Source organism: Crinia signifera, chromosome 5 (genome assembly GCF_055691185.1).
Source record: "Crinia signifera chromosome 5, ASM5569118v1, whole genome shotgun sequence".
In the NCBI taxonomy this organism is placed as follows: domain Eukaryota; kingdom Metazoa; phylum Chordata; class Amphibia; order Anura; family Myobatrachidae; genus Crinia; species Crinia signifera.
Window position 1 is genome coordinate 16,209,077 of NC_139221.1, and position 14,125 is coordinate 16,223,201.

General features: G+C 44.7%; 1 protein-coding gene across 6 annotated transcripts in view; it reads right to left on the bottom strand.

Annotated features, from left to right (window-relative positions):
- CSMD3 (CUB and Sushi multiple domains 3) overlaps nucleotides 1-14,125 on the bottom strand; it is a 969,186-nt gene that overhangs the window by 331,710 nt on the left and 623,351 nt on the right. For all 6 annotated transcript variants that reach the window (XM_083186712.1, XM_083186713.1, XM_083186711.1 and 3 more), the window contains one exon: nucleotides 6,975-7,169. In XM_083186712.1, the coding sequence (XP_083042838.1) occupies nucleotides 6,975-7,169 (195 nt within the window). The remainder of the gene's footprint in view (nucleotides 1-6,974; nucleotides 7,170-14,125) is intronic.

Sequence of the window (14,125 nt, forward strand, 5' to 3'; positions counted from 1 at the left end):
ATGTACAAAATTATGTAATGCATACATTGTGGCACTGTTGTGCATCAGTGGCTACTGAAGACATCATGTAATGTATACATTGTGGCACTGTTGTGTATCAGTGGCTAATGAAGACATCATGTAATGTATACATTGTGGCACTGTTGTGAATCAGTGGCTACTGAAGACATCAAGTATTGCTACTGAACACACCATGTAAGGTTTACAGTGTGGCATTGTTGTACATCAGTGGCTACTGAAGACAACATGTAATGCATGCATTGTGGCACTGTTGTGCATCACTGGTTACTGAAGACATCATGTAATGCATACATTGTGGTACTGTTGTGTATCATTGGCTACTGAAGACATCATGTAATACATACATTATGGCACTGTTATGCATCAGTGGCTACTGAAGACTTTATGTAATGCTTACATTGTGGCACTGTTGTGTATCAGTGACTACTGAAGACATCATGTAATGCATACATTGTGGCACTGTTGTGTATCAGTGACTACTAAAGACAACATGTAATGCGTACATTGTGGCACTGTTGTGTATCAGTGACTACTACTAAAGACAACATGTAATGTATACATTGCGGCACTGTTGTGAATCAGTGGTTATTGAAGACATCATGTTATGCGTACATTGTGGCACTGTTGTGTATCAGTGACTACTGAAGACATCATGTTATGCGTACATTGTGGCACTTTTGTGCATCACTGGTTACTGAAGACATCATGTAATGCGTACATTGTGGCACTGTTGTGTATCAGTGACTACTGAAGACATCATGTAATGCATACATTGTGGCACTGTTGTGTATCAGTGACTACTAAAGACAACATGTAATGCGTACATTGTGGCACTGTTGTGTATCAGTGACTACTACTAAAGACAACATGTAATGTATACATTGCGGCACTGTTGTGAATCAGTGGTTATTGAAGACATCATGTTATGCGTACATTGTGGCACTGTTGTGTATCAGTGACTACTGAAGACATCATGTTATGCGTACATTGTGGCACTTTTGTGCATCACTGGTTACTGAAGACATCATGTAATGCATACATTGTGGCACTGTTGTGCATCAGTGGCTACTAAAGACAACATGGTATGCATACATTGTAGCACTGTTGTGCATCAGTGGCTACTGAAGACATCATGTAATGCATACATTGTGGCACTGTTGTGTATCAGTGACTACTGAAGACATCATGTAATGCGTACATTGTGGCATTGTTGTGAATCAGTGATTATTGAAGACAACATATTCTCCTAAGATCGAATCACTCATCCCTACTTCAAAATGATTAGCCACAATACTTGATGTCTACAAAAGTAGGTAAAAATGTTAATTTTCACCGACTTTTGCAGCAATTAATGCTCCATGAATAGACCGTGCAGTATCTACAGTACTATCTATTCTGGGATTTTTTGCCAACTCCCAAATGACTATAATTGGTATGAGCCCTATAGTGTCTAGGTCAACAGTCAATATGTTGACAGTCAATAGGTCAACCAATGCCGTGCCAAAGGCACCCCCAGCCTGAAAAGTGGCAGAGCGACAGAAGGGTTAGGTGTGTCTTTGTAGGGAGGGGTTTGGCCTAAAAGCACGGACTCCCATTTCAGCCATTTTAGCGGTGTGCACTAATAGATGCTGTGCGCATCCACATGGCAACTCTTCAGTGATCACAAAGCAGCAATGATCACCGCCTCCCCCAACTGTCACCATCATCTACGGGACACTGTTACCAGTGGGTGGGACAGTGTCCAATTTGCAGGACTGTCCCACCGTTATTGGGACAGATGGGACGTATGAAGTCAGCGGTGATGACGTTTTCCCTCTCCAAGCTTTGATAAATCTTCCCACACAGTGCATGGAAACTGCTTCCCAGTAATAGTCACATGGGTTTTGTCTAATACAACCTAGGGGCATTTCAGCGCTACATAACTCCTTCAGGGAATTGTGTGTGATTCCGTGGAATAAGCCCACTGTGCTCTGTTGGAGGAATTTGTTACCAGCTTGTATGGAATTTATACAGTGACTAAAAAAAAAGTTGTTAACCACAAATAGAATATTCTGCGGAAAAACCCTCAATGTATAGACATTTAGACTATATAATAATGGCTTTCACTTCTCATACTGCCAGCAGAAAGAGGTGTCACTCAACACCCAACTAAAGTGATAGATTCTTCCCATAACCAGTCATTAGAAGGCTTATTTTTAACTGGAAGAGTTACCTGGAAAAGCTTAAAATGACACCTACGTACAGTATGCTGGATATAGCGCTAAATATAATGCATCACAGACTACCCTGACATCGCTCTTTCTTGGTGTTCGTGATAAAATGCCGGCTGCACTAATGTCTTCTAATGGATTGAAAGGAATCAGAGGTATGAACTGCGGCCCGGGCATAAAATAATACAGTGTGTGACTTCATTGCGCGAAGATCAAATATTGTCTAGACAGAATTGCCTTCATTATTAACAACACAATCGTATCATAAAAAATCCATTTGGAGAAAATAATATTGCCGCTGTATTTAACTGTCTGCTGTTAACTGTGTACCGGGGATAGCATTCTGTAGTTGACATGGGGAAAATAAATTATGCATGACCTTTTTTTTTATCTATCGGAGTAGTGCGTACGACACTTTCTGCTGCTATTCAGTATATACTGTATATATTATAAAAGGCTACTGTACATCGTTCAATAAATTATTCAGTTGCCATATATGATCTGAGGTCTATGGGGGTTATTCTGGTTCACTCCTTCTGGCAAATTCCTTATTAGATGGACAAAACCAAGTGCACTGCAGGTGGGGCAGATGTTACTTGTGCAGAGAGAATTAGATTTGGGTGGGGTTTTACTTCAAAGTGAGATCTATATTGCAGTTTAAAAATAAAGCAGCCAGTATTTACCCTGCACAGAAACAAAATAACTCACCCAAATCTAATTCTCAATACATAATGCTGTGTACACACTGCTGCAATTAGTCATGAAATCGCTGGCAAAATGGTCGCTCAGTGACCATATTGCCAGTTATTTCATGTGCAGCCAGCGACAAATGACTGGGAGCGCGCTCCCGCGGCCAGCCCTTCATGGTCGCTGGTCGCAGGAGCTTGCTCCTCCGATTCTGCCTAAAAATTGCTGGTCGCTGGTGCACAAAGCACTGTGCACCAGAGACCAGCGATATTTACCCTCCAGCGCCGGCCGGGACCCGCCCTCCCGCCCTGTCACAGCGTGACATGCCGGCCCGGGACCCGCCCACCCTCCCTGTCACAGCGTGACGTGCCGGCCCGGGACCCGCCCACCCGCCCTGTCACAGCGTGACATGCCGGCCCGGGACCCGCCCACCCGCCCTGTCACAGCGTGACACACGCGCACCCCCTGCTTCCTCCTCCTTCCCTGGCTGCGCATACAGCACAGAAGCTGCTGCGCAAATCTCTCCCCCACTGTGCCAGTACCCACACCTCCTGCGCACCCCACAGCCGCACTAGTCAGTAAGTGCATAGGCTGTCTTTAGAGGGCATTGGTGTTGGGCAGCATGATTATGTTCATGCTGCCCATCGATGGTGATTTGCACCATCGGTGGGCAGCATGAGCATTACCATGCTGCCCCACACCAATAGTATGTGACAACCAAAAAAATGAAGGGGGCATTGGTGTCGGGCAGCATGATTATGTTCATGCTGCCCATCGATGGTGATTTGCACCATCGGTGGGCGGCATGAGCATTACCATGCTGCCCCACACCAATAGTATGTGACATTGAAAAAATGAAGGGGCATTGGTGTCGGGCAGCATGATTATGTTCATGCTGCCCATCGATGGTGATTTGCACCATCGGTGGGTGGCATGAGCATTACCATGCTGCCCCACACCAATAGTATGTGACATTGAAAAAATGAAGGGGGCATTGGTGTCGGGCAGCATGATTATGTTCATGCTGCCCATCGATGGTGATTTGCACCATCGGTGGGTGGCATGAGCATTACCATGCTGCCCCACACCAATAGTATGTGACATTGAAAAAATGAAGGGGGCATTGGTGTCGGGCAGCATGATTATGTTCATGCTGCCCATTGATGGTGATTTGCACCATCGGTGGGCGGCATACGCATTACCATGCTGCCCCACACCAACCCATGTCAATCATAAATTAATTTAAATAGAGGGTAAAAAAAAATCTAGTCAAAATTGCTAGCAATTTTCATGGAAAATTGCTGGTCCCTCTGAAAAACTGGACACTGAGCAATATATTGCTGAGAAATATATTGCGGAGATATATTGCAAGTACACTGAGCAATATATTACTCAGCAATATATTGCAAGCAATATATTGCTAGCAATATATCTCCCCTGTGTGTACACACCATAAGTTACATCTGCCCCCTTGCAGTGCACAGGGTTTTGTCCATCTAAGAAGGGATTTGTCAGAAGGAGTGAACCAGAATAACCGCCTATGTTCTCTTGTTCGTGGATCGTTTCAATATGTATCCAGAGGGATACATAGGGATGAATGTTGGCAGTCTTTAGGCGGCAGGCGGCATGTTGGAGTTGGTTTACCGACGCCAGGATGCTGACGGCATCCTCTATCCTTATTGCTTACATAGAATGCCTACATATGGAGACACCTTTATTCATCCCGCAGGCGTGCCATGTCTTTATGTCTTTGTGCGCCGTTCGCCGAGAATGGGATGTGCGTGCGTTTGAGATACTCGCAAAGAAAGACACGGTGAGCCCGCGGGATGAACGAAGGTGGCTCCATCTGTAGGACGACAGTCAATAGGTCAACAACATATGGTCAACGTGGTCAAAAGGACGAGACAAGAAATAGGTTGACTTGGATTTGCTCGACACATGAAAAGGCCAACATGAGGTTTCGGGGATTTTTTTTTGAATTTTGTCATACTTTACCATCCACATGGACTACAATTGGGAGTGGTAAACTGTGCATAGTGCAGTGAGGAACCTCGCCCAAAGCATCACTAGCGAAGCGAGCCCTGTAAAACGTACGTGGTACACTATTTGGGGGTTTCACAAGCTCAGGTATTGACACCACTGTTGACCTTCCTTGTCATGTTTCAACCTTTTGAAATTTTGCTTGTGTCGACTCCCCCCCCCCCCATGTTGAACTTGTGCATTTTGACCTTGTGATGTCGACCTAGCCATAGTCGTCTTGCTATTCCACACCCAGACAAATAAGGGTCTTACAGAAAATATGTAAAATATAATAGAAGATCAATAGATCAATGTGATTTTCTATCATCTGGCCTGGTACTGTAGCCTATGTCACAGGGACTAATGTGATGAGCATCACCGGACAGTGATAAGTCAGCGCCATTATATAGTAATATAATAATGTACAGTATAAGTGTAGGATGAGTCACCACAGAGGAACATTTAAGTACATTTGAGCTATTGCTGCTTGTAAGAGGCAGAAATGCAATTTCATAAATTGAATCTGACTTACTTCCGCTATCATTCAGTTTGATGATCTTAAAGGGTAATGACACTCAAAATAATGTCGCCTAATTAAAGTCATTGTGCTGAATGCTAAAACTCAATGAAATCACTTGATATTTAAAATAAAGAAAACTTTTGACTCAAATTGTCTCGGAAGATCTCAGAAACATACTCGCTGCAATTTGAAAATGATCTTGCTTCCATTAGTAAGAGCTAACACAAACATACGGGCACACACAAAGACATACACTTATAGGAAGTTTGGGTACTCTGCAAGTAGCTTACTGTACATTGATAATTAGATGCTACTTGATACTTGAAATTCAAATTTCTGCCTCAAATTTTCTCTTGAAGGCTCAGAAATAAACTGTTACTGAACGTTGACCTTCTTAGCACTTTTAAGTATGCTTTGATGCAATGTTACCTCTGCTCGGAGCTAGCATAGAAGGTCTCCCCTACTTGTTAAATATTGACAGCATAGCCTTCACAAACAGGGCAGCCGAGAGGTGTGGGGGGGTGGGTACTAATTACCCGGGCCCAGGCTTGCTGGAGGGGCCCCGCAGGGGCCCTGATTCGGCCCCTCCCTCCCGAGTAGCAACAGCAGCACACACTTCTACAGCATGTGCTGTGCTGACAGCAGGCTCAGCATGAGTGTCTCACTGACAGCGTGAGAGGTCATGCTGAGCCTGCTGTCAGCACAGCACATGCTGTAGGTGTGTGCTGCTGCTGAGATTACAGTTTTTAGAGTTTTCTTTTACCCTCCTCTAAACACTTTAGGGGCGTGGCCTAAGTGAGGGAGGTGCCCACACCTCCCACACTTAGGCCACGCCTCCAACATTTTACTCAGGCACGGCATTCCTCTCGGCTGCCCTGTACACACATTGGGGTTTATTCAATGGCTGTCGGATCCATTCCAAAATTCTTTTGAAAGAATGGATCCGTCATCCATTATTCAATGCAGCGGCCAAATTCGGATGTCTAATTTGGCTGCTGATTGATGCTCACCTGGCCGGCTGATTGCACGGCTACGATTTCACAGGCCGGGTGATAATGGATAGACTTTGCATAGTTCAGCCCATCTAGGAGTGTCTGGGAAAATGCAGGTGTGGCCAAGCATTTGAGGGGAAGTTGTGTGATCCGTCCCCGATCAGCCTGTTACTATCACAGCCACCGTGTACGCCCTGGGCTACACACAGACTGCGCACACTGGAAATATAGTTTCATGGTGAGCTGCTTGCGAATAGATTTTCAGGTAGTTGCTGGGATGCTAAATGTCTTCAGGGTTGCACGGTGCAGGATTTTGCTCTGGCTGGGTGGTAATTACCTGATCACAGGGCGCTGAAAAGTAGCAGCAGTGCGATCAGCTCTGAATAACCCCCTAGGTCGGCATCTGCAGATGATAAATTCATTTATAGCACCTACGCTTTAGTATATATGTTTACCATTGTGATAAACGTAACATTACATGGGTAAGCGTTGCTGACAGTTTGTGATTCTACGTAGAAATCTCACCGTGACAGCTTGGTAACATTCTGTTCCATCCAGGTCGTCCGTCATCCCCCATGATACATGTAAGAGTCGAGTATCCTTGAAGGACATAGCCAGCATCACAGTAATATGTAACAGTGGATCCAAGTTTATAATCCATGCCAAGTCTAGTGCCATTCATAATATTTCCAGGGTCAAAGCAGGATTCCCGGAGCTTAGCTGGAGACAAAGAAAAATGGAATTGTTTAACACGTTACTGATCAAGAAGAACCTTTACCATTGTCTGATCCAATCTTCTCTTCTACTGTACATTCAATAAATATAAGCTGTCACAAGCAGGGCCCTACATCCTAACGTCATTCCACCTCTTATTGTAGGCCTAGTCTCATAGCTAATGGGATATGACCATTAGGTCAATCTATATTCGGTCCACATACATTGGGTCGATAAGCCATAGGCCGACACCTATAAAAAGGCCGACATGGTCTATAGTTTGAAAGGGACTATAGGTCAACATGCCAAATGTCAACATGAAAAAGGTCATGTTTTTTTTTTTTTTTTTAAAGGTCATGGTTTTCCATATCCTTCCATAGGCTAGGGCTGGCATGTCCAAACTATGGCCCTCCAGCTGTTGTGAAACTACAAGTCCCAGCATGCCTTGCCACAGTTTTGCTATTAGGGAATGCTAAATCTATGGCAAGGCATGCTGGGATGTGTAGATTCACAACAGCTGGAGGGCCACAGTTTGGACATGCACGCACTAGGGCGTGGCGGGAGAATGAAACAGTGTGCTGAGCATAGCAAGGCACCATGCCCGAAGAATGGCGAGCAAACACGGTACACTTATACGATATCCATGTTGACATAAATGTCAACACAAGCAAAAAGTTGACATGTCAATGGTCAACACAGGAAAATACTTAGGCCTATGTGAGAGGCCTGGCAGTAATAAAGGTCTGCTTACTCCCCCCACCCCTTCCTTAACTGGCACTGATGTGTGTGTTGAGTTGCGGTGGGTCCAGGGAGACTGTTGTCATGTGGAGCAGATGTATGAAGCAGTGATAAGGGAAGAGAAGGGAGCCAGAGGAGAAGTGGCCGATGGCAACCAATCAGCACTGACATAACATCTATAATTTGCATAACATAACATTATACAGAGCAGCTGATTGGTTGCCATGGGCCACTTCTCCTCTGGCTCACTTCTGCTACCTTATCATACACCTAACCCTTAGTGTAGCAGTCTCTTCTGCATTTAAGAAGGGGTTAGCCAATGCACTGATAATGCCTTCTCCTGACTGGCTGATGGACACATGGTGCCCTCCTGTGCAAGTTGGCGCTACTCCGCGAGGCACAGACAATACTATTTTCAACTTAATTTTTTAAAAGATGGGGCATTGGCCACACCTCCATGATTAGGCCATGCCCCTTCATTACCGATACCCGGGCAGGCTGTTTACAGCCCTGCCATTGGAATCTCAATACAAATCTCGGCAGCAGAGACATATTACACATACAGTGTAATATGCATACAGTGTCAGACTGATCCATGAACGGCCCAGCGGGGGGAGTGCAATGGTAGGGTCCATGCTTAAGGGGAGTGGCTAGTTATATTTTGAGTGAGACCAGCCCACGCAGAGCCTTTAACAGTCATTGAAGAACGTATCTCACCCTCTAATAGAGTAGCAATGTATAATTTGAGGGCACTTTATGGAACTGAACAGTACATTAAAGGGTGGGCCCCTAGGCAGTGGGGGCCCATTGGGGATTTCCAGTGTTCACTCAAGCAGTCCAACATTGGCTTTGTACTGTACAGAATATGCAGCTGTGTGACATTCATATTCTTTATATTACGCCCAGAATCCGTACTGCAAAAATAGTGAAATTGGGTGTTTATAAGGTGAATTCAGCACAGCACAGAGCATTAAATGTGTCTGCATGAGATACAATTAAAGCCCATCGGGATATTTCTTAAGTGCATCATGATGTGGCTGAGGCGAGAATTGGATCCTAAAATTGTTTGTCACCATGGAAATTGCATTATGCGACCTTAAATACTAAACCAAATTTATGTTGCATGACTATTTCAATCTTTCACTTATAGTCCATTTATTCTAAGTGAGGAAAACAGCCCCTTTCTCCTGTTGGGTATGGACGGTAAAGTCTACAGTGTCTAATACAGGGATGGGGAACTATTGGCTTCAAGTTGTTGTTGAACTACACATCACAGCAGGGGCGGATTGGCCCACCGGGAAACCGGGCCGTTTCCCGGTGGGCCGGCACATTTTAAAGCCGAAGTGGCCGCCCACCCTCCTTATCAGGGCCGCGGGCCGCCGAACAGCTGTCTCCGTGCTGTCCGCGGCCGCAGCACTATTACCTCATTAAAGATGGCCGCGGCCGGCCTCGTATGCTCCCAAACTTAACATGGCCGCGGGAGGGCTGGTGCGCATGCGCGAGCGCACACAGCTGCTCCCGCGGTCTGGATGAAGTGCTGCCTAGCCCGTGATGCTCCCCAGCTGCAGCAGCGTGCATGAGTCGGACTGCACGCTGGGCTGGGGAGCCGGATTTCATGGGCAGCAGGGCAGCAGGCCAGCAGCAGAAAAAGTCTGACTGCTGACTCTGAGGGCAGCCACAGGAGACGCGGGTAAAGTGAGTGCCACAAATAATAATAATAATAAATAATGCAGCCTGCCTCATATATATTATATGTGTGTATATATACAATATATATATATATATATATATATATATATATATGTGTTTGTATATATATATATATATATATATAAAGTGTGTGTATATATATATATTTTGGGCAATGCCGCTGGATGTCAACGGAGGCGGTGGTGAGTAGTGTCCTCAACCCCGCCGCCCCGCCCCCACCAGCTGTGGCGACAGCAACAAACCCCCCCCCCTGTAGCGGCACCAACCCCACCGCCGCCCTGAGGGCATCACGGTGTGCGGCATATGTGTAATGGGCATCAAGGTGTGAGGCATATGTATAATGGGCATCACGGTGTGTAGCATATGTATAATGGCATCACGGTGTGCGGCATATGTATAATGGAGCATTATGGTGTGTGACATATGTATAATGGGCATCACGGTGTGTAGCATATGTATAATGGCATCACGGTGTGCGGCATATGTATAATGGAGCATTATGGTGTGTGACATATGTATAATGGGCATCACGGTGTGCGGCATATGTATAATGGGCATCACGGTGTGCGGCATATGTATAATGGGCATCACGGTGTGCGGCATATGTATAATGGGCCTCACGCTGTGCGGCATATGTATAATGGAGCATTATGGTGTGTGACATATGTATAATGGGCATCACGGTGTGTAGCATATGTATAATGGCATCACGGTGTGCGGCATATGTATAATGGAGCATTATGGTGTGTGACATATGTATAATGGGCATCACGGTGTGCGGCATATGTATAATGGGCATCACGGTGTGCGGCATATGTATAATGGGCATCACGGTGTGCGGCATATGTATAATGGGCATCACGGTGTGCGGCATATGTATAATGGGCCTCACGGTGTGCGGCATATGTATAATCGAGCATTATGGTGGGTGGCATATGTATAATGGGCCTCACGGTGTGCGGCATATGTATAATGGGCCTCACGGTGTGTGGCATATGTATAATGGGCATCACGGTGTGTGGCATATGTATAATTGGCATCACGGTGTGAGGCATATGTATAATGAGCATCACGGTGTGCGGCATATGTATAATGGGCATCACGGTGTGTGGCATATGTATAATGGGCCTCATGGTGTGCGGCATATGTATAATGGGCATCACGGTGTGCGGCATATGTATAATGGGCATCACGGTGTGTGGCATATGTATAATGGGCATCACGGTGTGTGGCATATGTATAATTGGCATCACGGTGTGAGGCATATGTATAATGAGCATCACGGTGTGCGGCATATGTATAATGGGCATCACGGTGTGTGGCATATGTATAATGGGCCTCATGGTGTGCGGCATATGTATAATGGGCATCACGGTGTGCGGCATATGTATAATGGGCATCACGGTGTGTGGCATATGTATAATGAGCATCACAGTGTTTGGCAGATGTATAATGGGCATCACAGTGTGCGGCATATGTATAATGGAGCATTATGGTGTGTGGCATATGTATAATGGTGCATCATAGTGTGTGGCATATGTATAATGGAGCATCATGGTGTGTGACATATGTATAATGGGCATCACTGTCTCCCCTCCTTGCATCCTCCACCACTTTGTGACTCCCCTCCCTGCATCCCGTGCCACCATGCCCCCCTCACACTCTGCGTCCTGTGCCACCCTGCGTAAGTCCTCACTCCCTTCATTCTCAGCCACTCTGCATCTCCCCTCCCTCCCTGCCACTCTACTGTGTTGGGAGACCCCCTGTCACTCCCCCCCCCCCCCTGTCTCTATCTCCCCAGCCCCACAGGCTGCAGAATAAACGCTGTACGCATGTGCCTATTCTGTAGCCTGAGGGGCTGGGGACATAGCCAGCAGCTCGTTGAAATAGGCCACACCCCCATATTGATAGGCCACGCCCCCCAAAAAAATCGGGCGCGCCTGCGGCGCGCAACAACACCCCCCCCCCCCCCCCCCCACCCCCCCCCTTAGGGCTGCTTCAAGATATTTCCCGGGCTGGTTTTAATTCCCAATCCGCCCCTGCATCACAGCATGCCCTGCTGCAGTTTATCTATTTGGCCATGCTAAAACGGAGCCAACAGTTCCACATACCTGGTCTAGTATGTCAGTCAACACCAAAAGGTAGACACGCAAAAAGTCGACAGTGACAAAATGTTGACACAAGTAAAATGTTGACATAAAAAAAGTTGACACGTGACAAGGTTGATGCAATTTTTGTTGTCAATGTCAACCACTATTGACTTGGTCCCCCAATTAGTGTAGAGCGTACCTTTACATGGCTCGTTTCACTTTATCGTTCCCAATCAGATCCCATGTGGGTGTTAAAGAATAAAAAAATTTATTTTATTTTTTTAAAGTGGAAAAAAAAAAAACCTGTCAACCTTTTCAAGTGTCAACCTTTATTTATGCTGACCTATTGTTTGTGTTGACTTTTGTTATGTTAACCTTTTATTCATGTCGACAATTTGTCAGTGTCGACCTCATGGATGTTGACTATTGACCTACAGTACAGTATACACTGAATACCCTTATTTCTTACACAAACCTCTACAGATACAGTATATTTATTTAGCGTCAAATATTTTTATTTTACTCATTGGGGTACATTTACTTAATGTAGATGGGGGCAGTGTTCCCTCTAAGATGTGCGCGTGTGCGCACGCACACAACTCACGAGCACGCGCACAGACATTAAAACAGAGCGCTCAAAGCAGCAGTTGCCCCCGTTTTGCAGTTGTGGCCTCAATTAATGGGTGTTTCACCCATTAACTACATCGTGTGCTGTGTTTTGAATGTTTAAATGTTTTGAATGTTTAATATCATTTTGAAGTAAAGTTAACACAAATGCTAAACGTCGTTTTCCAGTTACAGTATATATGACGCACAAAATGTAAATTTCCTTCCAAAGTTGCACAGCCAATATCTTTTGCCACACACAGCCTTCGTAAAATTAGAGGGAACATTGGATGGGGGTTGTATTGAAGATGAGATGTTCATTTAGCACCTTCTAGAACATTATAGATAGATGTAAATGTACCCCATTATATTTACCAACGTTGTAGAAAAAAACTTTTTTTAATTAATTTTTATTCTTAAATAATTTCATACAATTTCATCCACTTTCCATTACCGACCATTAATGACTCAGACGCACATTAAAACACCTGTCGGATTAAACTGGTTTGCATTTGAACAGATGTCCATTGACTGAAAATCACTGTTATATTAGACACTTCCAATTTATTTGAATCCATCTTTTCCAACTGATAATAACCCAAATTGCAAACATCTGCATTCATTCAAAAAGTTATCTGTAGCAAGACAGGTAGCCATATTGTCACATCAATGTAACACCTAACAGTAGCCGCGGGTATACTCCGAGTTTTACGGATGTGTCATAAAGAACGGAGAGAGAGGTTGGATAACCATTTCGTCAAGCAGAAAAGAGACGTGCGGTAAAATCTGTAGCTCAGGAGATAGAAAGCTTTAATATTTATATGTGATAGGGGCTAAGTAGCGAAATTACTAAGACGAATGGCGGCGAGAATAAATAGATTTAGAATGCCACAGCTTATAACAGTTATCGGAGGCACTACTTTCGGAGTGTTTGAAATTCATGCAAAATGCATTTCACTTAGTACAAATGAATGAGGCATGACAGACTTGTTAAGACACATTTCTTAAAACATTTTACACTCTACTTAGAATGACATCAAAAATATGTAGCTGGTAACTGATGATTCATGGGGAAATTTAGTGTTAAATCAGAAACCACAAGTCCAACGTACAATATGCAATGTTGGTTTGGAGGAATCTACAGTATAACACAGTGAAGAACATTGCTGAAAATAGTATGCAGTCATTATTTCTTTACTGACATTTATTTATATAGCGCACACATACTCCGCAGCGCTTTACAGAGAATATTTGACCATTCACATCAGTCCCTGCCCCAGTGGAACGTACAATCTGTATTCCATTATGTTGTGGCAGGAAACCGGAGTACCCAGAGGGCCATGGTAAGAGTAGAACCCATGACCACAGCGCTGTGAGGCAGTAATGCTAAACTTTACACTGTCTGTGTCGGCATTATCTAGGTCAACAGTCAAAAGGTCAACACTTGAAAGGGGTTGACATGCATCAGGTCGGCATGGTAAAAAGGACGACACAATCAAAATGTCGACATGGAAAGAGGTTGACATAGTTTTTGAAGATTTTTTTTATTTTTAAAACAGACTTGTTTATACTTGATCGTCCCAGTGGGTGTAGAGGTAGAATACTATATTGTGCTGGGCGCAGGGCGGCACCGTCCCCCAACATGGCGAGTGCAGTGAGCCATGCGAGGGGACGGGAAAAACTTCTACTGTGTTTTATGTCAACATAGAAACCAAAAAACACCATGGAAAAATCCATGCAGACATTTTCCCATCTCAACCTTTTTAACGTCGCTATTTTTGCTACAGTCAACATTTTGATCACCTCAACCAAATATAT